Source organism: Mustela lutreola, chromosome 4, assembly GCF_030435805.1.
Source record: "Mustela lutreola isolate mMusLut2 chromosome 4, mMusLut2.pri, whole genome shotgun sequence".
In the NCBI taxonomy this organism is placed as follows: Eukaryota; Metazoa; Chordata; class Mammalia; order Carnivora; family Mustelidae; genus Mustela; species Mustela lutreola.
In genome coordinates this window covers 28,605,004-28,630,648 of record NC_081293.1, presented here as the reverse complement: position 1 = coordinate 28,630,648, position 25,645 = coordinate 28,605,004, and the positions used below count along the sequence as shown (strand labels likewise).

The following is a 25,645-nucleotide window of genomic DNA, read 5'->3' as shown; positions in this document are numbered from 1 at the left end:
AAGCAGGCCAGCGACGTGATCCTAGAGTGGAAGCAGGAGACCATGAAGAATGAGCTTTCTAACAGCAGTGAACTTGGCAGCGATGTCATGGATGGCCTTGACTGGCAATGAGCTCCCAGACACAGGAATGTGGAGTGGGGAACCCCCTCTCAGGGATGTTGCAGAGGGAAGTGGAGCTCCAGGAGGGATGGTGAGCAAGATGACTTCCGAGAACCCTCCCACCTCTGACATTCTCCCGGGCCTCCCACCCTCCCCTCCAACCCCACATCTCCAGCCAGGATCTCTTCAGCGGCACCACCAAATGGACTCCCCTCCTCAGAACCCTCTCTGTAAGCCAGCCTGCTCCCTTTCCTTCATTCAGATTCTACCTACCCACAGCAGTGCTCTTGACAATAAATTATTACAAGGGTGCAACGAGAGATTGACAGAATAAGCTATTGTATTGGAATGTTGGGTGGCTATTTATATTGAAGTGTTGGAAGATTTAATAATGTGGAAAGATGGGCACCATATACTATCACGAGAAAGAAGCTGGTTACAGTGTGACCTGAATTTTGAGTGTTAACCAAAAAAAAAACAAAAAAAAAAACCCCAACATAGAAAAAATACTGGAAAATGAGTACATCAAATTGTTGTCATATTCTCTGGTTAATGGGATTGGAGGTATTTTCTCTTTATCTATTTTTATAAATTATATAAAATTAGCATGATTTGACTTTTATTGGCTTTTACAAAATTATTTTTTAATTCTATTCATCAAAGCCACATCTTTCCCAATAACTCTGACCTACACTTACCTTTTCTGTCTCTAAATCTTCTTGTTGGTTCTGTATAATCCACTACATGGCTGTATTCTGTCTTGTGTTATTACAAAACTGTTTCATTCATGTTTGTCTTGTCTCCACAATTAAGAAAGGTTTTCTCTGGCTAACCTGTGACTTCTTTTCTTGCTTTAGCATAGAGGTGGGCTTTGGCACGACTTCTTGTATGGTATGGCATTGTGCAGGAACTGCTCTTGGTCCTGGATCCTCAAGGTGCCACATGACTTAACTGGCTTCCAGAGAGGCCCTGGACCTAAGAATGCCCCAAAAGCTCACAGCTCTAAGGGAGTAGAGGCGAAGCTTGGCTTCTGACACAGGCATTCAGGAACCAAGATCGTTCAACCCTCTCACACTACACTGTCTCTATCTGCTCTAGTGACTGGACAAAGAGACCTGCAGAAACTAAGGCCCTGTTCAAATTCCAAACCAATGGTCCTCCAATAGCTAGGGCACAGCTGGAGATTGGAAGGTGACTTTTGCATTCTTTTCTCATTGTTTGCTAATGACATTAGAGCTGAGAGAATCTTCAGTGACTGTCATTCTTTCAAAAAGTTACCCCATATTCTATTCTTAGAAAATGGTCATATTGACACAGTGCCTACTGTGGTCTGCATACCATGCCGATAGCAGCTCTGTCGGGCCAGCTGAAGAGACGAGGTCTGGAAAGGCATGCCTTTGTTCTCACGTTCCATGTGTGCCGGGAGGCAGTGACTCTCTTAGATTTTTACCAGAAAACCCTATGAAACGGCCTCTGCAATGATTTCATCGTGCCCGTTTCGCTCTGTAGGCGATTCAAACTCCACTGTCCACCAGCCAGCCGTTAATGTCTCTCTTTTTTCCATTACAGCAGAAGAGCAGCATCGCTTACTTAAATAAGACTTAGAACAGGAGACCCTGCTGTTTCCTTGACAGTTTTTCTTCAAGTGTATTCAGACACGATTCTCCACAGATACTTGTCGGGCTGTCAGGTGGAAGAAGGGTGAGATGTATTCTGTAACAGATTTCTATTGCTTCTACAACCCTAACATCCCGCCAGTCTGGCACCTGCTGTCTCCCTTGCCCCAGTCCTGGTGCAGACCATCGTGCAGCCTCCCATCAGGTCTGCCGGCCTGTCCAGTCTTGCTCCTCTAATCCTTTCTCAGAGAGCCTAAGTGATCTGTTTAAATTGTAAATCTGATCACACCACACCTCTGCTTAAAACACTGTAATGCCTCTATACTGCCTTCAGGATAAACTCTCAACTCCTTAGCATTGCCTTTAAGACTCAGCCAGGTGCATGCCTTGCCCAGGTTGTCAGCCCTACCAAGTCCTTTGCACACTGAACCCTCAACACTTGTTATCCTCTCTTACCTCTCTTTTCTAGGTCTTTGCCTAGAACATTTCCCCTCCTCTCTCTACCTAGTTAGCTAATTTGCCTTCCAGAGGGCACCGCAGATATCACTTCCTCCAGAAGCCACCCTTAAGTCACCCAAGGCCTAGGCTGGGTGATCTTACACGTTTCTTGTAATTTTATGTTGTGGGTACCTGTTTACATTTGCCTTCCTCTCCAGACAAGAAGCTCCTTGAGGGCTGGGATGGTTTTATTTATCACCATAACCCCAACACCAGTGTCTGACACAGGGACACTCAACAGTTACTGAATGAATGAATGAATGAATGACAGATGACATAACAAGGATGGCAGATGGGTATTCTTGGAGGTAGATTTCCATTCTGTGTACTGAAGAACTTGCTATTAACTGGGGATATTCAAACAAAGATTTGAAGCAACCCATGAAGCACAGTGAAAACCCCACCCCTGAAAGTCTTCAGACGGAGCCGGAATGGCCGTCAGGGGAGAGCTTCTTCAGGAGACGGGTTGCAGTACGTGCCCTCCACTCATTTCCTGTCTGCAGGAAGGCACGATTAGGTCCACTTCCGGGAGCAAAAGATCTGGTCTGGGGTTTCAGTTCTGTACTTGCTGTGAGAACTTGTGCAAAGGATGGCCTCTCTGAGCTTTTCTTACCTCTAAAATAGAGATGATGCTCGGACTGCCTACTTCACATTATTTTGTGAGAACCAGATGAAGTCCCATACAATACTCTGTAAAAGCCTTCAGGCCAAATGGAAAGTATTATTATTTGCCACATAATCTTTTTTAGGTCTTGCAGCTTCACTGAGTAATTCTTGTTCTGCAACGACATCAGAAAACAAAGTGCCATGTGGGGATTTGGACTTTGGCAGGCAGAGCTGAGACAGCAGGGAAAGCTACCTCTTCTGTGCCCAGCCACTGTCCCAGGGAAAAGTGGGAATCAAGAGTGCCTGGTTAGCCAGGATCTGTCAAAAGCCATTGTTCCTGCCCTCAGAGAGATTCCTAGAAGCCTATTACTAAAACAAAGGGAGTAAAAAAAAATAAAAAAAAAATAAAATAAAATAAAACAAAGGGAGTAAGGCTCCAAAGTCTTAAGTCACTGTGTAAACGAGCAGAAACGCAAACGATGGACAGACACACGTGATAAATCTTCCCTTCGGGCCCCTCGATTTAAGCTTAAAGTCAAGAGCAGTTGATAGCATTTCACTTCCCCTTTGGCGAAACAAACCCAATGAAACCATTTAATTTAAAGGCTTTTTATTAGGAACCACGGGAATGAGCTGCTTATCCCTCTGTAACAGTCTAGAGCAGGTCGTCAGGTCCAGGAGGGAGAGAGGTTATCAGAGGTGCTGTGGTGTGCTTTGCTGCATCGCTTAGGGCCCGGAAGGAAAGGTGGCGGCAACAGAGGTCGGCAGGAACTGGTGTTAGCCAAAACACCAGCAGCCTGGGGAGAACCCTCTCCCTTCCTTCCAACTCCACGCAAGGCTGGAGCAGGCCAGGAGACAGAGAACGTGGCTGCATTTTCTGCTGCTTCATTTCACTTGCTGGCCCTCCACTCTTGTTGCCGTTTGGTGATTAGGTATTTGAAGAACTCATACACAGACCACGCGATGGCTGTGGAGGGGATCTGATAAATGACTCTGGCCTGCACCCCTCGGAAGTAGGCGGTCACCCCGCCTACTTGATACACCGTCCTGAAGGCACTTGCCATGCCTGTGATATGTCCTGTGATGTTTGAGTTCAAGGCCAGGGACTCCTGGGTGTTGAGCAGTGTTTTGCAAACGTCCAGTGGGGTTGTGGCGGCAGCAGCGACGGCTCCTGCACAGGCTCCGGAGAGGACGTGGGAGCTGGGGCTGTACCGTCTTTGGGGGTTAAAGTGCTCCTGCAGGAATTCATAGGTCATGAAGTGAATGGCTTGGAAGGGAACATTCATGGTTAGCTGCGTGGTGTAGCTACGATAGAAGGCGCTGGCCCCTTCATTTTGCCACACTGCCCGCACACAGTCTGTCACCCGGTGGTATGGTGAATTGTACATCTGCATCCTCTGCTTGACCACTGAGGGTGCCACCAACAAGAAGGAAGGAAACGAAGCCAGCCGTCAACGGGTGAGCGAGGGTATCCAGATTCAGAGTCCCAAGTCGGCGGGTCAGCCATCGGAGCAGAGGGAGAGAAAAAAATATGAGTGAGCTGTCAATAATACATTAATATGTTATTATCTAATACATTCAGGTTTCCCTTTTTTGAGAGGGGATAGGAGAAGACTGGTAAAGAGCCAAAATATAACAGACCCCCTTCTATTAGGTTTTCTTTAAAACCAACCAGTGAGGGGTGCCTGCGTGGCTCAGTTGGTTGGGCATCTGTCTTTACTTCAGGTCAGGATCCCAGGGTTGGGATTGAGGCCTGGGCTTGCTGCTCAGCAGGGAGTCTGCTTCTCCTTCTGCCTCTGCCCCTTCCCACATTCACCCTCTCTAGCGCTCTCAAATTAAACAAAATATTAAAAAAAAAAATAAACACACAGAATATATGTATGATTTAGAGACTCCAGAGGGTTTCCTTGAAGTAAGTACGTACTACTATTATCTTACTCTTTCATAAAACCCAAGACAAGAAATGACTCCGTGGCAGTGAACATCATAATGAACAGATAGCCCTAATCTGCATCCTCAGGTATGCAGAGCACCCAACTCTTACGGAACAAGGATGGTTAATCCTTCTACAGGCGAAGGGCTACCAAAAAGAAAACAAAATTCTTAACCAAGAAGAACTGTGGCTTTAGTTTCCGAACATCTGCTCCCTCAAGTGGTTAACGTGATGTGAGCTCGGGATCTCTAGCTTAGGTTTGGCCCTTGTCACTCCACAGCCTTGCACATACAAGTAAAGAACTAGAACTTAAAGAACATAGCAACCACACTACCCCTTCATATTTGAGTATCTCACCCTCCACCTGGAAAGCCGAGATCCAAGTAGCCATGCATGAACTGAGCTCTACAATGTACCCTTTCATTCCTATATCATCTGTCTTCATTTCAACAAGAAAGGCTGGATTTTTAAATGTTAAAATCATCCATCTTCACCTCTTTGAAGAAAAGTGAAATAATCTGTTAAATTTTCAGATGAGATCAAATCCCTTACAGAGGAGACTTCCAGGAAGGCCCGGGAATAGGCCTTCTTTTTTTGAGAAAAGCCCCAAAGACGGAAGAAATCTCAAGGAGTTTCCTTCCTAAGGGGCGCCTCCTCGGTACCCACAACATGGAGGGGAGCGCCCTCTACTGGTAAGACGCAGTAGCACAGCAGGATTTCCCACCCAAACCAACCACGTGCTCCCTGGCTTTCTTCTGCAAACCAGAAATAAAGGAAAAGCCCGAGATGCAGATGCAGCTGCCCACAGAGGGAATGGAGGCAGATTAATTACCTTCTGCTGGATTCATGGCTGCATCATGCAGTAATGTTGCTACACACCCAGCTGCACCTGCAAAGGAGAAAACAACTGCCACATATAAGGCCAGGAGAGGTCAGGTCATTCACTGAGGCCTGGCGGAGGGTGGGGGGACAGCTAAGCCAGAGTAGGGACAGGGAACGTAGGAGCCAGTTCAAAAGATGGGACCCCACCACTCCTAAACCCCCGTTCAGAGAAATGAAGACACTTGTTCCCACCAGCTTAGTTAGGGTCACCAATCTTCATTCCATAGGTATAATAGGAAGGCCCAGAAGAGCCTAGGAAAACAGCCCAGATTTTACAACCAGTTCTGAGAATAAATGCAGTTTATGCCCCAGATAGGAACCAGATCCACTGCGGCCAAGGGATGCCAGCGTCAGCTGCCTCCAGTGGAGGGAGAACATGAGGGGCGGCGGGGTGGTCAGATTTGCACCACAGCATCTTGTCTCCCAGCCTGCCACCCCTGTGCTGCCCAGTCCATCTCCACAGATTCTAGTATTTGTACTAGACCTTTCCTTCGGGTCCTGAACTGCCATATCCCTCACCACTCCCATTCGCTCTCAATTTGGTGCTCGGTCCTCAAGCACCCGGCTGCTGTCCCTTCTGTTCCTTCCACATAACCTCCAACCCTCTGGTTTCTCTGTGCAGAAGTCCCTTGGCTCCAGCTCAATTCACATGTTGAGGCCTGGTCATGTCCTCAGCAACTCAAACTGCCTCTGGTCAGTTAGGGTCCTGAAAAGGTGAGGCAAAGAGCTGGGGCTCCATTAATGTCTTCCTTGGGTGGCTGGGTCACCTCTGATCCTGCCCCGAAGAGCAGGACATCACCTGACTATCTGGAAATACACAATGAGGGGGTAGTTCCGTGTGTCTCCATGTGTTACCGGGGCATTAGAAGTTGGTGCAGGGAGAATAGTTGAGCTGGTAAGTAAGGGAAGATACTGTCAACACTTTGTTGAGGACGCCCCCAAGGAGGGGTGGGGTTGCCCCTTATCCGAGAACTTCAGGTTTGGAAGTCCCTCCCCTATAATCTGGCCTACCCCAGCCCACAGCTTCAGCTCCAAACCATGCTGAGACGGGAAAGCATGGACAGCAGCAAAGCCCAGAGAGTTGAGAAAGTGGGGGAACCAGCACAGGAAGGCTCAATACCGTTGGCAATATGGCTATTGCCCCCAGGGTGGATTACATCACTCAATGTCTTTTTTAACTTTTCGTAGCAGGCAAAATAGAGGGCATGGGCAGGCCCCGCGCCTGTTGCTGTGACGTTCAGCCCCCGCATAGGCCTCCACAGCCCCTCCGTTCTTATAATCCTCCAGAGCGCCTCCAACACATTGCTGTAGCGGGCGGCTGGGTCCGGCTGTAGGCTCTGCATCCGGGTCTGAAATTACAGAAAGAAGCGCAGGGTCAGCGATGCCAACTCCTCATTCAGCTTCCCGACTTCCGACACTGAGGCTGTGGGCACTTCTATGTGGAATCATGCCAAGAGGCAGGAGTGCCGCCTGGCTTCCAGGTTTACTTCCTTCCAGATCTGCATCCAATCTTTCCAAGACTTGGACCTTTCTTTTGCTAGTCATCTATGAGGGGAACACCGCTGTTGTCTCTGAGGACATCACTGCTTGGGAAGTGGCCTTGGACTCTGAAATGATTCAGAGCCTCAGCAACAAATACCAAGCCCAAGTTTCAGAAATTGCTTTTGTGCCTTAATAATCTCGGGCCGAGTTCTTTCCAAATGTATTTTGAAGTCAACTATTTTCTGTCTACAACATAGTTTATGCATTATTTCTGAAGATTGATCCTGGGCCTGCTTCCTCACCACATACTACACTAATGAGGATAACTCATCCTTTGTTGGATCTTTGCTAATTATCTGAGTTTCTCAGATTACTTGGCATTGACACCTGGGCCTGTAGGTTAAACTCTTGGCAAAGGCAGTATCTGTAATGGATACTGCTCTAATTTCATGGGAAAGAGCCTTTAACCTGAAACTTATGAAAGGTGGAAACCAACTTAGTCTCTAAAACTGAAGGGATTACCAGATCTCTAATCTAACTGAATGAATCCCGAAATTGGTATCAAATAATATCAGCCTTCGTGAAACATAATCCATGGAATTTCCAGAGGATTCAATGACTGAGACAAAAATACATGGTAGATACTTTGTATAATGCTGGACAAATTTGGATTGAAATATAGGAAATGTATCTTTTCAAAACATTCCCCAAATCACAGACCCTCAGGGGAAGGGTGTGTCTCCTAATGAAAATCTCTTGTCTGTTGATCCACTTCAAGATTAAGGTAGCATGGAGATTAACAATATAAAATCAATGTCCAGGGCCTAAACAGAGTAAGCACTCAAGATCTGTTTGTTGAATGAATGAATGAATGAATGAACAGATGAATGAAAGAACAAATGAATCTTAGCTGTCTGCACCAGTTCACAAAGTAAGAAGTGAGCTATTAGTGAGTCAGTAGGGGAAACTAATGCCCAAATGCAGTTTAAATTCCTACTTCATTCCAGTTACTGGTTCAATTTGAACCTTCCTTTTGGCCATCTGGAATTCAAGAGCCCTGCCTCTTCTCAAGAGCATAGGGGAAAACAATTAACCAGATTAACAGGTCCTAGTTAGCTGCAAGCAATCCACATTCCTCTAAAGTTATTTTCTCCAGCTTGCTACCGACAAAGAACTGGAAGCTTAAAAGGTTAATACTGTAAGTTCTATCATAAATACAGTATCGTTTATTACAACTTGACTCATTCTACTTCTCAAAAAAAAATAACACCATAAATTTCCAATAAAGGATATGCTTATGACAAATCTTTCACATCATGCCAAGGTACAGAAACCATTAGGAGTTATTTGTGACTACAGGTCTTTGCTGGCTACAGCTGCTGATAAAGATAAACTGGGCCTGGTAGCTTAACAATTGTGTTTCCATAGGTTTGTTTGAAACTGATCTTGTACAGGGAGAATATTCAGAAATTGCACTGCTCTGCTGAAGTCAGTGGCATTACCAGCCTTGAAAGGTCTGGCCTCAGAGACTTAGAACCTTTCACCCTCAAGAGAAACCTGGACTGAAAGTAACTTTGAGTATTTTATACATACCTTTACATCTAACACAATTCTACTTACACCCTTATGGAAAGGACCCAGGCACAAGTGAGGCCAAATATAAATATCAATATGGGAGGGCGCCTGGGTGGCTCAGTGGGTTAAAGCCTCTGCCTTCGGCTCAGGTCATGATCCCAGAGTCCTGGGATCGAGCCCCACATCAGGCTCTCTGCTCGGCAGGGAGACTGCTTCTTCCTCTCTCTCTGCCTGCCTCTCTGCCTACTTGTGATCTCTGTCAAATCAATCAATCAATCAATCAAATCTTTAAAAAAAAATCAATATGGCTCCCCAAAGGAGTGAACCAATAAATCTTTCTTTGGGAGAAAAATGAAATCTCTACAAGTTTACGAATAGCCTTTAATTATTTAGAAAAACACTGGCTTTGAAGAAAATCCAAATAAACTAATAGGGAGATAAGTGGTTTGGTAAAAGACAAGCCACATTTGAGTCAATTGAGTATGAGCCTGAGTATGAGCCCCTGCTTTGCTAGATGTGTGGATGTGTGGTCTTGGATAGATCACTTAACCAGAGTTTCAATGTTGTCATCTAAAACAGATTAAGAATGGGTCACGGGGCTGTTGTGCAGATTCCAAGAGGAGATGTAAAAGCCACTGGTAATTTATGAAGCACTAGAAATATAAGGCTTTTTATTTTTTTAATTCAAACACGATTCTTGGGCATATTTGTTCATACCATATAATTTATAGATGATGGCACTGTTGTCTCTTGTATACATTTCACAAATGTGCATGAGCAACTAACTGGTGCTTAGCCACTAGTAAATTAGGTTTAATTTTGTATCTTTTTGTTTTTACTTTAAAGTTTCTCTGTGGCTATAATGATTTTTATGTCCAGCTATTAATCTGGAGGTCATGTTTAGGGATGAGCACTATTATGAAACTCTGTGCTTTGCTTGGATCTGGAGATCTACTTCTGGGAAGGCTGTATGGAAGGCCTGAGAGTCAGACTGGGTTCCAATCATGACGGTGCCACTTAACTTGCTTCCTTTTCTTCATCTGTAAAATAATGAAAATGGTGTATACTTTGTGAAATTGCTTCAAGGATTAAATGAATAATTTTATGTAAGGCACATCATTAGTGCTTGGCAAATAAGAACAATTGCCCTTTATTGAATAATAAGTATTATTAGATACAAGAAAGTCGAAAAGGCCAATGTTTCTACTTCCTAACCTTTCACTGGTGCACATGTATAGATAACCATTTGCATCTGGAGTTTGGAAAAGATTTCCCTTGCTCTTTCTCTCTTTAACTTATTATGTAAGTAGATTATTTGTGTCCCCATTACAGAGCCAAAAAGTAGCACCTTGCAGGCAGGCGGGTGCTTAGCCAAATGATTTTGAGATGATTCTACTTTGGTTGCAGAGCCTATCCCTATAAAGTCTGGTGTTTGCCTCTGAGGCTCAGAAAAGGAAAACTGGAATATATTTGGACTCCCAAACCTCCCTATTATGACTATGTAAATAGTTGGCTGAGTAACTGTGGCCTAGCGGGTTATGGTACGTTCCTCCCAAGGATATTTTAAATCAACTTGACCCTGATAAGTAGCTGGGGTGCACAGGCTTGCATGCCAAGAGGCAATGCCAACTTTCATTTGCAAACCCTGTGGCTGCTGTTTAGGCTCCAACACAGTTACCTGCCTCTAGTCTTAAAGACCGTTGAGCTGTTCTTCTTCTCCACCACCATTTATGGTAAAAGAGGAACTGGGAAGCCCTGGGACAAGTGAACTGGGAAGTCCTTTCTGAAGGAAGAGATTTGAATTTTACTTTCATGTCTGCACAACAATGTCTTAACATCCTACTTACATTAAATCCTACCAGTCTCACCTAGTTGTTCCCTCTAGTCATTTAAATCTCAGTATTAATGGCAAATGCAAATGATTCTTCTAAAATATGCTTTTGTATCTTTGAAGACTCTTGAGCATTTTTTTTTTTTTTGCCTCTGAACCAAATAATTATTTAATACAGGACTTTGAGGCATGACTGTAATGTCATATGACTAATTTTTTTTTTTTAAAAACAAACACTTAAAAGTTTGTGTAAATGAATAAGAACTGTTCTTCGAAACAGTTACCTTGGAAGGCTAGAAGTAACTTATTCTAGCAATGCTGTGATTATGCAAAATATTTCTGGAACTCCTCTTTCAGAAGAGTTCCCTCAGTGGGTTTATCAGTCTCCTTGCTTTCTGGTCCCACCTTCTCTTTGTTTTCAATCAGTATTACCCATTTTGATCTTCTGCCTTATCTATCATTTTTTATTCCGAATGGTCTGTTACTAAAAAAAAAAAAAAAAAAAACCCAAACCCATTTTGTCACATGGCAAAGATTTGCCCTCTTTCATATTCACCCAAATATTCTGCAAGCATTCCTAACAGAGGAATCTATAAAATATTTATAGCAACATTATGCAAAGATATTAAATAAGGAGATAGCCTCCCAAAGTAATGGGACAACACTTAGGTTGATAAGTTACAGTAATATTTCTCAGTCACATTATTACGTTGTATTTTTCAAGTCATTAAATAATTTTCACTGCTTTCTTTGATCTAGTTTTCATTTGATACCCATCCTGATACATAGCACCCTAAACCCTGCTCTCTACTCACAGTCTAAGTATAGTGAAGTTACTTTACTTTGCAGTTAGGTCATTTTAATTTTTGGATATATAGCATTAACAACTCACAGTCATTCAACCTAGACTTTACTACATAAATGTCAGAATCTTTACTGGTACTTATCCACTTTATATTTTAATACTGTTAGAGCATTAACCATCCTCTTACTTCTCTTGCATGGATTTTACTATTTATTCCTATTCCTCTCAACTGACAAGGGTATTTAAAACTCTAGTATCCATTTTAACCAAGTGCAATCTACCAGTTTCAATAGATATGGCCCTTGGTAGGAGTTGCCTTGCAACTTGCTAGAAAACTATCAACTCAGAGTCATTCACAAAGCTTAATGAGCACTTTCCCTATTTCTTCATCCACACTACCAAAGAAAACAAGTGAGAGTACCAGAACCAGGAAGAAGCAGAAAAGATAGACTTTGTATTTCCCAACTCAGTACTCTCTCCTTTTGAATATGTAACATCTTCCTAATTTGAGGGGGGAAAAAAAACACACTTCAAAGAGCTGTGAGGATACTGTTTGACTATAACCCCAACATTTTTAAAGGAGGCATCAGTCTGCCAATACATTTACTTCTACAGTCCCCTTGAATTTACTTTTCATTCAATCTAGTTCTTACTTTGAGAGACTGGTACCTTTACTAATGCACAAGAATAAGAACTGTAAAGAAAAATCAGCTCCTCTCTTCACCTAGCTTTCTTCCAAAGCACTTGACTTCTTTACCCACTTATCAGTCTGCTTGGTTGTGGCTGCAGTTAGTTTTTACTTTCACAGGAATCATGTCGTCATGTTGATCCCAATTCATTTTCAATATCATCATGCTTCCCTTCTAGGCAACTTTTCCCCTTTGTCAACTTCAGCTGGCTAAAGAAATACACTGTCAGGTCCATCTCTTGTTTGAGGGCTGCACATACAAAATCCTAATCCCAGCTTAGTTTTCATGTTCAGGAAATAGGTGGGGTATCATGCCTGATGCAGGGAAACCGAAACCTCTTCCTGAACGTGGTCTTTCCCAAATTACTTCCAGTCTAGAACTATGAATTCTCACTGCACAAATGATTTCCAGTCACTCGTGGGTTAAGATTTAATAAGTAAATGCTCTATCTAGCTGAGAGATTTCAGATTTCGGTTCCTGCCCCCTCACTTTTAAGGGAAGACACAGCAAGAAGCTTATAAAAGCACCTGCCACAGAACATCTCAAGCCTTTAAGATTCTATTCAGGGTCTGATTCACCCCAGTTGGCTTCATCTTCATCAAGTTAGTAGCACTTACCTGTTCCATCCCCTCCCACCCTATTCCTGCTTAGTCCCAGCTAGGTTCCGGGGCCTTGGCTGACAGATATTCTTTCCACAGTGCCGATTCAGATCTCACTGATGGTTAGAAATGGGTCCTGGTTCCTGGCTGGGTTCAATCCCCAGCCGGGACCTTGCTTGCACGGAGTATCGGTCGAATCGTGCGGCGATGGCAGGGGCCAGGAAGAAACCCATGTCGGCTCCGGCTCTCGGCCGGGATCCTGGCTCTGGACAAGACCCAGGCAGGGGTCGGGTCTGCCTCAGGTCGGATTCGGAGCCGGTCCACGTCTCACCTTGACGCAGTCGATGGGATACATCACGCAGTGCTCCAGGATCCCTGCCACGGCGCCCGCCACCATGTGCGTGGTGACAGTGGCTCCAGCCGGCAGCGCCTCGTAGTCCGGGCCGGTGTCCGGATCCTGCCGTACCGGGGGCCGGCAGGCCCCGGCCTCCCCGCCGCCGGCCCCCCGGCCCACGCCCCGCTGCAGCCACCCGTCCAGCAGCGCCGACTCCCCGGGGCTCCGCCCCGGCCCAGCCGCCGGCCCCCCCGCCACACCGCCAGTACCCCGCCCCTCCAACTCCATCCACCCGGGCCAGCTGCGGCGCCCACCCTCGCCGCCGCTGCCGCTGCCGCCACCGTCCCCCAGCCCCGTGGTGTCCGCCTCAGGCGCGGCCCAGAGAGCCCGGGGCCTCCGGCTCCCGCTCGGCCCAGGAACACGCCCCCCAGCCAGGCATTGGTGCGGCCGCCAAGGCAGCCCCGCCCCCTTGCATACGTCAGAAAAAGATGTCTGTGGTATTAGAGAAGTTGCCTGTCATTCCTCCGCCCTGCGGCGTTGCTACGGTTTGGATCCCACCCCTTCCCCTTTGATCTTGGGAAGCTTCTTGTTTATTGGCCATTGATTGGCCAACATGCAAGAACAGCCCGCCCACCGACTTTTCTGGAGGGCGGAGGGAAACTTAAGGCTGAACTTTGATAGGCTCAACCACTCTTGATACTTTGACGGCGGCCATTGGCCATCACCACGTCGGGATTCGATTGGCTACGGGGAGAGAGCGAAGAGCCCAGCGGGTAGAGGGACCGGATCTGGGCCCCAGACTGGCAGCTGGGGAACTGCGGGCGCTGCATGCTGGATCGTCTCGGGAGGGGGTGGGGGTGGTGCCAGGCCTTCAAGGTCAAACCGTTGCAGTCAGCCGTTAGAACTGCGTTCGAGCGCGGGCCCCAAATCCCGGGACACGCAGGTCGCGGGCGGGCGGCGCTGGCCCCCGAGCTCTGTTCCCGCGGGATCTCGGGCCGGCGTGAGGTGGAGCCAGCTTGGGCCGGGTATTCCCTGGCGCTGCTTGCCCGCCAGTGCGGGAAGCTGTTGCGACAGACGGGCGGAGGCCCCTTAGACTCCGGTTGGATCTGGTGTGCTGTCCCCCGCCCCATGCCGCGCGCGAGCCGGCTCCTGTGGGCTCGGTGCTCCTCAAGCGCCGGCATGCCGCCCTGGGCTTGCACGCGAAGTCACCCGGTATATCCCGCGGGTGCTGAATGAATGAGTTCTCCGGGGCCCGCTGTCTCTGGGTCCTGCGCCAGGCGGAGAGCTGGAGGCAGGAAGGAGATGTCGAAATGGGGCGGGATGGTTCAGAGATGACAGGTGGAGAGGCCGGTCTGGAGACAGCTGCCAAACAGCACAGAAAGTACGGCGACTGTGGAGAAGCTCGGACAGAACAGCTTCTCCCGGCACTTAAGCGCTGATGACCACCACTGCCTGGGGTGATTGCCTTTTGTGATAAGATCGCTGTTCTTCCCCAGCGGGGCGGCCCGAGTCTGAGAGCCGCACTCACTGGTTTGTGCCGGCGATTCCCAGCCGGGAGCACCACCTCCTGGGCGGTGACGTTGCGCGGGAGCTGCACGGGGGCTGCTGGCGCGGTTGAGGAACGCAGAACTCGCCGCTTCTCCGTCGTCCTTGCTTTGGTATCCCTTCTCGGGAGTGTGTTTGCACAAGCCTCCCCCGTTTCCAGCTCGGTTCTTAACTACCTATTTTTCCGAGATGACGATGCAGTTGTGAACTGTTCCATCTCGTTATAGCTTTTTTAAGGAAGAGGCTTTCTTTTTTTCTTTAAAGCTTAGTCCTTCTTTGACTAAGGACTGGTTTGGTTTGGTTTGGTTTTGACTGTTTGATTCATCTATTCTCTTCCTCCTCAGCAATGGTTAATAATCTTTGGGCCTGGACCTTTGTGAAAGTAACGAAACTACAGATCCTCTTCCCTCCACTTCCCACCCGCCGTGCACACACCACCTAGGGGGCCATAAACTTTAGGTTAAAAACCCTTCTCTACATCTCTCTCCTCTAGCTCGCTTCCCTTGAGAAATGAATAGATCTCCCCAAAAGATAAACCACTCAATCCTGCTAGAGAACTAATTCCTTCTACTGCCAAACTACTGCAGTAATGAGCTATACCTGCTGTATCCTTTCTCTCCTTAATCCCCACATTTAAATTTTAAAAAGATTTTATTTATTTACTTGAGAGCGTGAGCAAGGGAGAGAACACGAGCAGGGGCAGAGGGAGAAGCACACTCCCCATTGAGCAGGGATCCCCTTGGGGGGCTCCATCCCAGGACCTGACATCACGACCTGGGCAGAAGGCAGAAACTTAACAGACTGAACCACTCAGGTGCCCAACCCCAACATTTTCACTCATTTATCCAGTGACCACAGATGACCTTTCCAAATGTAATGGTATTATTCTTATTCCCTCCTGCCCCCACTGACTCATCCCTCACTGAAATATTTTCCTCCCTAGGAACCACTCTATTCTACATTTTAGACTTCTCAATTTTCTACATTTCTCTAAACACCGAGGGGAAGCATTGCTAACGTTTTAATGCTTTTTGTCATCTTTAATACCTTAGAGAACCTTACCATTCCAAATCTGTTTCCCCCATTGGGCCTGTATTTCCCTCCTCACATACTACTACTTGTCTACTACTACTACTACTACTACTACTGCTGCTGTATTTCCCTCCTCATACTACTACTACTACCACTACACTACTACTATTACACTACTACACTACTACTACTACTGCTACTGCTACTGTATTTCCCTCACATGCTACTTCTACTACTACTACTACTACTACTAAACTACTGCTGCTGCTGCTGCTGCTGCTGCTGCTGCTGCTGCTTTTTAACTTAAACTTCAGTGGACATACAGTGCAACATTGGTTTCTGGAGTAGAATTCAGTGATGGATCACTTACAACACCCAGTGCTCATTGCCCACCTAGCCCACACCCACCCACGTCCCTCCATCAGCCATCAATTTCTCTATTAAGAGTGTCTTATTGTGGGGTGCCTGAGTGGCTCAGTTGTTGGGCATCTGCCTTCAGCTCAGGTCATGATCCAGGGTCCTGGGATCGAGCCCCGCATCAGGCTCCTGGCTCAGCGGCAAGCCTGCTTCTCCCTCTCCCACTCCCCACTTGTATTCCCTCTCTAGATGTCTCTTCTTCTCTGTCAAATAAAATTAAAAAAAAAAAAAAAGAGTGTCTTATTGCTTGTTTCCCTCCTTTTTTTCTTTTCACCTTCCCATATGTTCATCTGTTTTCTTTCTTAAAATTCCACACCTGCGTGAGATCATACGGCATTTGTCTTTCTCTGACTTATTTCACTTAGCATAATACAGTCTGGCTCCATCCATGTCATTGCAAATGGCATGGCGAGTAATACTCCATTGCATATACAAACCATGTCTTTTTTTATCCATTCATCAGCCAATGGACATTTGAGCTGTCTTCGTAGCTTGGCTATTGTTAACATGCTGCTATAAACATCCAGGGGCATGTGTCCCAGCGAATCTGTATTTTTGTGTCCTTCAGGTAAATACTTAGTAGTGCAATTGCTGAATTGTAAGGTAGTTCTATTTTTAACTTTTTGAGGAACCTCCGTGCTGTTCTCCAGAGTGGCTGCACCAGTTTGCATTCCTACCAGGAGTGCAAGAGGGTTCCCCTTTCTCTGCATCCTCACCAACACCTGTTGTTTCTTGTTAATTTTAGCCATGCTGACAGGTGTGAGACGGTATCTCATTTTGGTTTTGATTAGATTTTGCTGATGAGTGATGTTGAGCATCTCTTCTTAGCTGTCTGGATGTCTTTTTTGAAAATCTGTCTATTCATGTCTTCTGCCCATTTCATAACTGGGTTTTTTGTTTTGGGGGGTTCATTACATACTTTTTTTTTTTTAGATTTTTAAAAATTTATTTGACAGATCATAAGCAGGCAGCGAGGCAGGCAGAGAGAGAGGGGGAAGCAGGCTCCCTGCTGAGCAGAGAGCCCATTGCCGGGCTCAATCCCATGACCCCGAGATCATGACCTGAGCCGAAGGCAGAGGCTTAACCTTCGAGCCACCCATGCACCCTCGTTACATACTTCTTAATTGACGTTTCCATGCGAACATTCAGCAAATATTTATTGAGGACCAGCTCTGTGCTTGATACTGTACTTGAAGTGAGTGACACAGGACACAGTCCAGGGAGCTCTCATGGAGCTTACTTTTTTTTTTTTTTTTAAAGATTTTATTTATTTATTTGACAGACAGAGATCACAAGTAGGCAGAGAGGCAGGCAGAGAGAGAGAGAGAGAGAGAAGCAGGCTTCCTGCGGAGCAGAGAGCCCGATGCGGGGCTTGATCCCAGGACCCTGAGATCATGACCCGAGCCGAAGGCAGCAGCCCAAACCACTGAGCCACCCAGGCGCCCCTGGAGCTTACTTTTTAATGAGGGGAGGGGGATAGACAAAAATACCCGCTAGCTCTAGGTACTATTCTGATAACTGAAATAGGGAGATGTGATAAAGAGTGACTAGGTGGCTACATTTATTGGGCCAGGGAAAGCCTTTCTGAGAAAATGACACTTAATGACAGGAGCCATGATGAACCCAGAGAAGAGCATTCCAGAAGAAACAGTAGATACAACAACCCTAAGGTGAGAACAAGGTTGGTGTATGAAGGAACAGAAAGCCAGTGTGGCTGGAACGTGGCGAGGGAAAGGGGAGGTGACTTGGGATGAGACCGTGTGGACATCTACCTTAATCTCTGGCATGACTCAGCATGTTCATTCCAAACTTCGCCTTTGAACTTCACACCCCAACCAATTCCTCCAAAATTTTTCTTTTCTACCCAACCAGACTCTAAAGCTGGGAGTCTTCTGGAGCTGTCCTTCAGAAATATTCTGAAATGTTTCTTTGGTTTGGGCTTTCCTTTTCCTTCCTATTGATACACTTTCCCAGTATCTGTTCCCTTCACATGTATATTGTAATAACCTTTGAATGTCCTCATTACCTCCAGGATCCCCTGGCTTCATCAGTATTTTGTTTCCCACTCTTCCAGTATCTTGTTTCCCACTCTTCCACCTCCTTAAAGATAGGCATGGCTCTGGATTTGCGCTTTTGTTTTTCTTAAGATTTTATTTATTTATTTGACAGACAGAGATCACAAGTAGGCAGAGAGGCAGGCAGAGAGAGAGAGAGAGAGGAGGAGCAGGCTCCTTGCTGAGCAGAGAGCCCGATGCGGGACTCGATCCCATGACCTGAGCCAACGGCAGAGGCTTAACCCACTGAGCCACCCAGGCGTCCCTTAAAGTTGTTTTTTGTTTTGTTTTGTTTTGTTTTGTTTTTGTCAGAGAGAGAGAGAGAGAGCACAGGCAGGCAGAGGCAAGGGAAGAAGCAGGCTCCCTGCCAAGCAAGGAGCCTGATGTGGGACTCTATCCCAGGACACTGGGATCATGACCTGAGCCGACAGATTTGCATTAACTGATGAAATGTGAGAGAAGCGTGAGAGCCACGCACCAACTGGTGATGTTTAGAAGGTCCCATCAGCCTGGGACCTGGTGAAGATGAGGGAGCTGAGTCTTCTACTCACCATCCCTTTCCTCCCAGATGGACGTTCACCATGAATAAGAAAGAATCTTTGTTTTTAAAACAGATTTTAGGATTATTCCATACCATAGCAAAATATAGCCCACTCCCGCTCAGACTTTAATGTGATATTAAAGTCACCTGAAGAATTTGTTAAAATGCAGATTGTTATTCTGTAGTGGGGCCTGAGATTCTGCATTTCTTGTAAGTCCCCAGGTGATGCTGATGCTGTTAGACCCTGGACCACACTTTGAATAGCAAGAACCCATCCCGACTACATGATATACCACTCTCAACCCAACTACGCACACTACCCTACATCTCACCAGCACTTACACTTTCCTAAACCAATTAGCAAGCAAAGAAGTGTCTTGGAGATATTTTTTATAAGCCCTCAGTAGCTCCCATACATGCAGCTCCTCAGTTGGGCTTGGCAGAATCTTCTTTTCTTTTTTTTTTTTTTAATATTTTATTTATTTATTTGACAGAGATCACAGGTAGGCAGAGAGGCTGGCAGAGAGAGAGAGAGAGAGAGAGAGAGAGAGAGAGAAGCAGGCTCCCTGCTGAGCAGAGAGCCCAATGTGGGACTCGATCCCAGGACCTCGAGACCATGACCTGAGCCAAAGGCAGCGGCTCAACCCACTGAGCCACCCAGGCGCCCCGAATCTTATTTTCTTATATTCCTAAGGTAATCGTTTCCATATTTTCCCTTCTGTACTGTATTTCTTCTTTTCTACCTCAACCTTTGAGACTATTCATTGTCTCACTACTGAGTCTCACTTATTTTCCCTAGCAATAGAAACCCTGAGTTTTAGCTTGGAGCTAAAAGTCCAGCTGAAGTCCATTTCCCCCCAGCTTTCCCTACAGCTAGTGTTAGCTGCGTGACTAAGTTCTAGCTAATGAGATGTGAGTGTAAGTGGTGTGAAATATCTGGGTTCTACCTTTAAAAGGAAAGTTTACGGGGACACCTGGGTGGCTCAGTCAGTAAAGTCATGATCTCAGTCAGGGTCCTGGGATGGAGCCGCACATTGGGATTCTCACTTAGTAGGAATCTGCTTGTCCCTCTACCCTTCCCCCAGCTCATACTCTCTCACTCTCTCAGATAAATGCATTCTTTAAAAATAAATAAATAAGGGGCGCCTGGGTGGCTCAGTGGGTTAAGCTGCTGCCTTCGGCTTGGGTCATGATCTCGGGGTCCTGGGATCGAGTCCCGCATCAGGCTCTCTGGGAGCCTGCTTCCCTCTCTCTCTCTCTGCCTGCCTCTCTGTGTACTGTGATCTCTCTCTGTCAAATAAATAAATAAAATCTTAAATAAATAAATAAATAAATAAATGGAAAGATGGTGTTCTCTGAGTATTTTTTCCCATGTTCTCTCTTCTTGTCATTTAGAAGACAGACCCAGAAGATATCAATCATTTTTGGGCCATGAGACAAGGCCTATGCTTGAGGTGGCAGAGCAGAAGGTAGAAGAAACCTGCTGCCTTTTGGGCAGGAACAGTACCTTTGGACTTCTCATGTTCTAGTACATGAGAGAACTTGTTTAAACAGTTGCTGTTGGTCTGAATTGTTACACCGTCAGATTTATATACTAACGGACACATCTTCATCCCTAAAATGCATTTCCCCCTTTGTTCTTATGAAAATTCTCATTCTTGAAGGTCCAAAACAAGTCCCCCTACTCCTTCCAGCTTACCTGACCATCACCCTCTTCCCCTGAACTGCCATCCCATGTGACCATATGAGGTACGTGTATCATACAGAAGGAGACTGATTCCAATAGACATAATGCGTTTGAGCAGTTCACGGCAGGAGAATGTGCACAGGAAGGTGCTCCAAGGGGAGTGTGGGGACAGGTTCAAGGGAATCCATTTGTTATTCCTTGTCTTTGGCATCTTTGCTAAAATTAATCTGAGAACGCATTTCAGGCATCTCTTCTTTCCTTCCTCTTGTTTCTTTGTCTGTCTTCCCACCTTATAAAAGAAGTGTGCCTTTGCCTATCCAGCTTGTTACAGTTCGTTGCCCTGGGACATAAATTTCCTGGTAGCTGAGTGGTCCTGGTGCTAACAAGGCTCCTTTCAACCAAGACACAACTAACTGTAGATTTCAGGTCTTTCTCCAACTACCTATATTTTGATTAGGGCAAAAAATGGCTTTAGAAATGGATATTTTCGTCCTTATGGGATATCTGGTGTACATATATATTGTACAGTGGAGTAATGGGTTTTTAATTTAACCACATCACCTATTCCCACCTTATTATCAAAGAATACATTGTTTCTGAGGAAGTTTCCTCTTCGAATAAAGCAAAAAAAGAGCATAATTAAATGTTAAATGTTGTAGCGCCTTATTTCATTCAGCTGACACACTCCTGGTAAGGTCAGTGTCTTATCTATTTCTCTTGGGACAAGGATATTCCAGACTTATAAAAATGTATGCTGGGAAGTACTAACATGCTACAAAGTGCAAGGCTCCTTCTCTAGTCAGAAACAAGAAAGCTGAGTGATGCTCTTCATTTGCTCACATCTCAACTTAGGTCTCAATTTTCTATCTTGCATAATTTCTAGAAGTATAGGGAAAGTACTGTTTAATTTTCACAGATCAGCTTCATGCCTTCAAATAGAAGGAAATATGTCAAAAGTAAATTCATATTTTGTTTTATCTTGAACATTTTATTCAGGTTTGTACTAAAAACATATTCATTTTCTTTTGTCAATAGACTATTGATTAAACCATTTCATACCCTCTTGGATGGCTATAATAAAAAATACAAAAAATATGTGTGGATGAGTATATGGAGAAATTAGAATCCTCAGATGTTGCTGCTGGCACTGTAAAATGGTTCAGCCACTGTGGGAAATAGTTTAGCCATTCCTCAAAAAGTTAAACATGGAGGGGGCGCCTGGGTGGCTCAGTGGGTTAAGCCTCTGCCTTTGGCTCAGGTCATGATCTTGGGGTCCTGGGATCCAGCCCCGCATCAGGCTCTCTGCTCGGCGGGGAGCCTGCTTCCCCCCTCTCTCTGCCTGCCTCTCTGCCTACTTGTGATCTCTCTCTCTCTCTGTCAAATAAATAAAAAAATAAAAAATCTAAAAAAAAAAGTTAAACATGGAGTTACCACGTGATCCAGCAATTCCGCTCCTCGGTATATTGAAAAGAAGTACTTAAACAAACACATGCATATGCTTGTTTATAGCATCACTTTTCACAGAGGCAAAAGATGGAAACAGTCAAAGTGTCCATCAAGAGAAGAACTGATAAACAAATTGTGTACGTACACAAGATGAATACAATTCAGCTGCAGAAAGGAATGGAGGAGGGATATATACTGCCATGGGAATGAACCTTGAAGATATGTTAAGTGAAAGAAGACACTTACAAGAGATATCCCGAATACGTTGCTCTATAGAGACAGAATGCAGACTGGTGGTTACCAAGGCTGGCAGTGGGGGTCGGGGGGTCATGAGATAGGAGAAGGTGCTTAATGGGTACAGAGCACAACACCTTTTGGGGGTGATAAAATGATTTGGAACGAATAAAGGTGTTGGTTGCACACCACCATAAATATACTAAATGCCACTGAATTGTTCACTTTAAGGTGGTTTAATTTCATGTTACATAACTTTCACCTCCATTGTAAAAAGGGAAGATTCGCTAGCACCCCACAGATGAGCTGAATAAACTAGTACTTCATTATCTTCTCAAATGCTTGTGCCTCTGTAACTCCAAACAGCAGCTCTACACCAGTCATTATATAATTCCTAGGTTGCCTCACACCAACTTGAAGAAAATCTACCTTGGACAAAAGTGAAAGATCTGGGCAGCGATTGTTAATGGATACAAAGTTTCTTTTTGGTTGATGAAAATGCTTTCAATTTATACTGTGATGGTTGCACAACCCTGTGATTATACTAAAACCCACTGAGCTGGGTGAATTTTATGGTATATAAATTACATCTCAATAAAGCTGTTCTTAACACACCACAATGTCTAATACATTGAAGAGTATCTTCTTCTGGAACTCCAGTTTCATCATTCTTTAAGCAATAAACTGTAACCCTTTGCACATCTATTTTGGGGGGGTAGTTACTGCAACTACACCATTCTTTTCTCTTCAAGTTTCTCCTAAAGGATTTTGTTTGTGAAAGAAAAAAAAAATCCAAAACAAGAAAAATTACTAACTTTGGTCTATGAAACAAACATAATCTCACCTCTGAATCACAGGCAGAAATTCAGAAAAATTACTCTGCTTCACTGTTTCTTGTCTAATAGAAAGTTTCTGTTCAATTCATACTCAAATTGAGTTGAAACAGACACAGGAAAAAAAATACTATAGTCACTCTTATCCAGGCACCAGTCTTATTGCCACTCATTTTCATTCTCATTTCTATCATATCCTTATTACTTGGACAGGAATGTAAATTCTGGAAATAATGCCCCGAAACAATTATTTTTACACCTTTTTGTAAGCCCTGCACCTACCTGTCATATAATACCTTTTCTTCTTTTTTTTATTTATTTCCACAAAGTAAAACTGCACTCTCTTTTCTAAAAGATTTTATTTATTTATTTGAGAGAGAGAGAAAGGGGGAGCATGAACAGGGGGAGGAGCAGAGGGGGAGAAAATCTCGAGCAGATGTGGGGCTCTATCTTATGGCCCTGAGATCATGACACTGAGTTCATGACCTGAGCTGCAATCAATATTCAGATGCCTAACCTATTGAGTCATCCAGGCACCCCTAAAACTGTCCTCTGAAAAGCACCTACTTATGTCCCTGGTAAGACCAAGTGTACCCTCAAAATAATTTAAGATATAATGTCCTGACCTTGAGGGAACCACTTTATTTAATTAGAATATCTCCTTCTCAGATAGTGACATGTTCTTTTAATTCTGTCAAATGTATAATTTAAAACTTTAAATCTTGAAAATACAAACATACATATATATATATAAACATAAATATATATACACACACACACATATAATACTTTTACTAAACCAATTTCTACCCATCTGTAATGTCTCCTTAAGGTACTTTAATATGACCTAAATAACAGAAAAAGATCTTTGTTCACAATCAACAAGAAAAGTTATGAAATACAATTTTGTGGGGTTTTGGCTCCAAAACCAGAATAGCTTTAAGCAAGAGAGAAACAAGAACAACTAATAGTCACTTGACTTTGGTGTCACTTCCAGAGACTGAAAAAATGATTTCTCAAATAAGTAACACATCCTTTTGCAATGAAATGGTTCCTAATCCTTTGACTAAATTTAAGAAGATGGAAAAATTGTGAAAAATAGTTGGCAAAACTCCATTCATTATTTGTTTTTGTTTTGTTTTGTATTCACTTATTTGTGTAAAAAGGTTACTTGGTACCTACCTATAGCAACAACAACAAAAAAAAGGGACAAGACTTGGTGATGCAGTCCATCTCACTCTATCAAAAGATAACAGTCATCTAATGATGGATGATGTAACCTAAAGTGTTCTAAAAACCCAATCCACCTATTAAGAGGTACAGTCCAATAAAATTTTACTTTCGTTTTTAAAGTAGGTTCCCATCCAGCATGGGGCCTAATGTGGAGCCCAAACTCATGACCCCAAGACCAAGACCCAAGTCAGAAGCTTAACCAAATGAGCTACCAAGACACTTATTTTTTATGCAGGTAATTATTCATTCAATCCAATTCAATCATTATTTCCCTGATGCCCCAGACCGATCAGTTTCCCCATCACATACCTCAGGTCCTCTACTTTGTAGACGTTAGTTATAATTTTGGATTGTTGTATAAAATTGTTTCATTAGTGTCTGTATTACTAATAGATGATAATCCCCATCAGGGCAGGGAACATCTTTTTACTTTCTTTTTTCCCCTGCACTTCAAGCATTGTACTTCAAGTTCTGTAAGTACTTGGTAACATTTATTTGAGTAATAGACGTTGATGGATCTTGGTCCTGAGCTACTATGTCTCCCCTTGAATGGTGGCAATGACTCATCCAGCGAGTTCCAGTTCTTTTGATAGCTCCCTCCAACCCAAGGCCTAACCCTCCCTGGTGTCCTGGCAGTTGTAATCAGGGATACCACCCAACAGGGTGCTAGCAAAACTCATTGCAGTCCTAATCTTGGCATTGATTTTCGGAAGCACTCACGGAAGAGATAGGCCCTAAGGTGAGTTCACAAGCCAGGACTGGAAAAAGCTCATGTCACTGCTTTGTAAGAGTTTATAAAAAGGTCACATTTGAAATAAGATCTTAAATATATGGATAGTTAATTAGGCTAAGTCAGATGGGATTGGTAAAAGGCGTAAAGGAGGTAAAACCTTCTGGACCAGGAGAACACCATATTGCCAAAGTCCCTAATGAGAGGATTGGGACAGTGATACAGGGCTCGGGGAAGCATAGTTTTGAGACAAGCCTGGGAGTAAGTAGGGGCCACATCCTGAGAAGTTCTAGAGTCATGTTAAGGGAATCAGTTTATATCTTAAGAAAAATGGGATCCCATTGTGGAATTTTAAGTTGAAGTGAGATAACCTGGGCAATTTTTTTTTTAAAGATTTTATTTATTTATTTGACAGAGAGAAATCACAAGTAGATGGAGAGGCAGGCAGAGAGAGAGAGAGAGAGAGGGAAGCAGGCTCCCTGCTGAGCAGAGAGCCCGATGCGGGACTCGATCCCAGGACCCTGAGATCATGACCTGAGCCGAAAGCAGCGGCTTAACCCACTGAGCCACCCAGGCGCCCCAACCTGGGCAATTTTGAGTTCTGGAAAGGACACTTTGTCTGCAAAGAAAGAGTGAGGGCAGCAACCTTGGAAGTTGAGTCATTATTCTTATTTTATGGATAAGAAAATGAGCGTAAATGAATAGAACTTCTTCAAGGCCACATAGTAAGTGGTAAAACCAAGCTTCAAACACTGGTCTGAAAACTTAACCACAGCCTGCTGCCTTTCTAGAGCAAGGTAATAAACCACCAAAATAGAGTTAGTTAAAAAGATGTTTTTTTTAAGTTATAAACAAGAACCTTATTCTCTGACTCCTCCTGACTTTACCTTGATCATGACTGTCAGAAAATGAGGAGGAGCTGAAGTTCCATGACTTGACCTAAG

At 44.6% G+C, this 25,645-nt stretch overlaps 1 protein-coding gene across 3 annotated transcripts; it reads right to left on the bottom strand.

The window, feature by feature from the left end:
* Positions 1 to 3,412: 3,412 nt before the first annotated feature.
* On the bottom strand, positions 3,413 to 13,365 carry SLC25A28 (solute carrier family 25 member 28). Of its 3 annotated transcripts, XM_059169231.1 has the most exons (5): positions 12,947 to 13,062; positions 10,370 to 10,474; positions 6,755 to 6,983; positions 5,585 to 5,641; positions 3,413 to 4,227 (listed from the first exon to the last, which is right to left on the bottom strand). In XM_059169231.1, the coding sequence occupies exons 3-5, from the start codon at positions 6,975 to 6,977 to the stop codon at positions 3,710 to 3,712; spliced, it is 798 nt and encodes a 265-aa protein (XP_059025214.1). In that variant the 5' UTR covers positions 6,978 to 6,983; positions 10,370 to 10,474; positions 12,947 to 13,062; the 3' UTR covers positions 3,413 to 3,709. The 3 variants fall into 3 exon arrangements, with proteins under 3 accessions (XP_059025214.1, XP_059025215.1, XP_059025213.1); XM_059169232.1 differs by lacking the exon at positions 10,370 to 10,474 and having other exon boundaries at positions 12,947 to 13,365; XM_059169230.1 differs by lacking the exons at positions 10,370 to 10,474; positions 12,947 to 13,062 and adding an exon at positions 12,634 to 12,925.
* Positions 13,366 to 25,645: the final 12,280 nt, after the last annotated feature.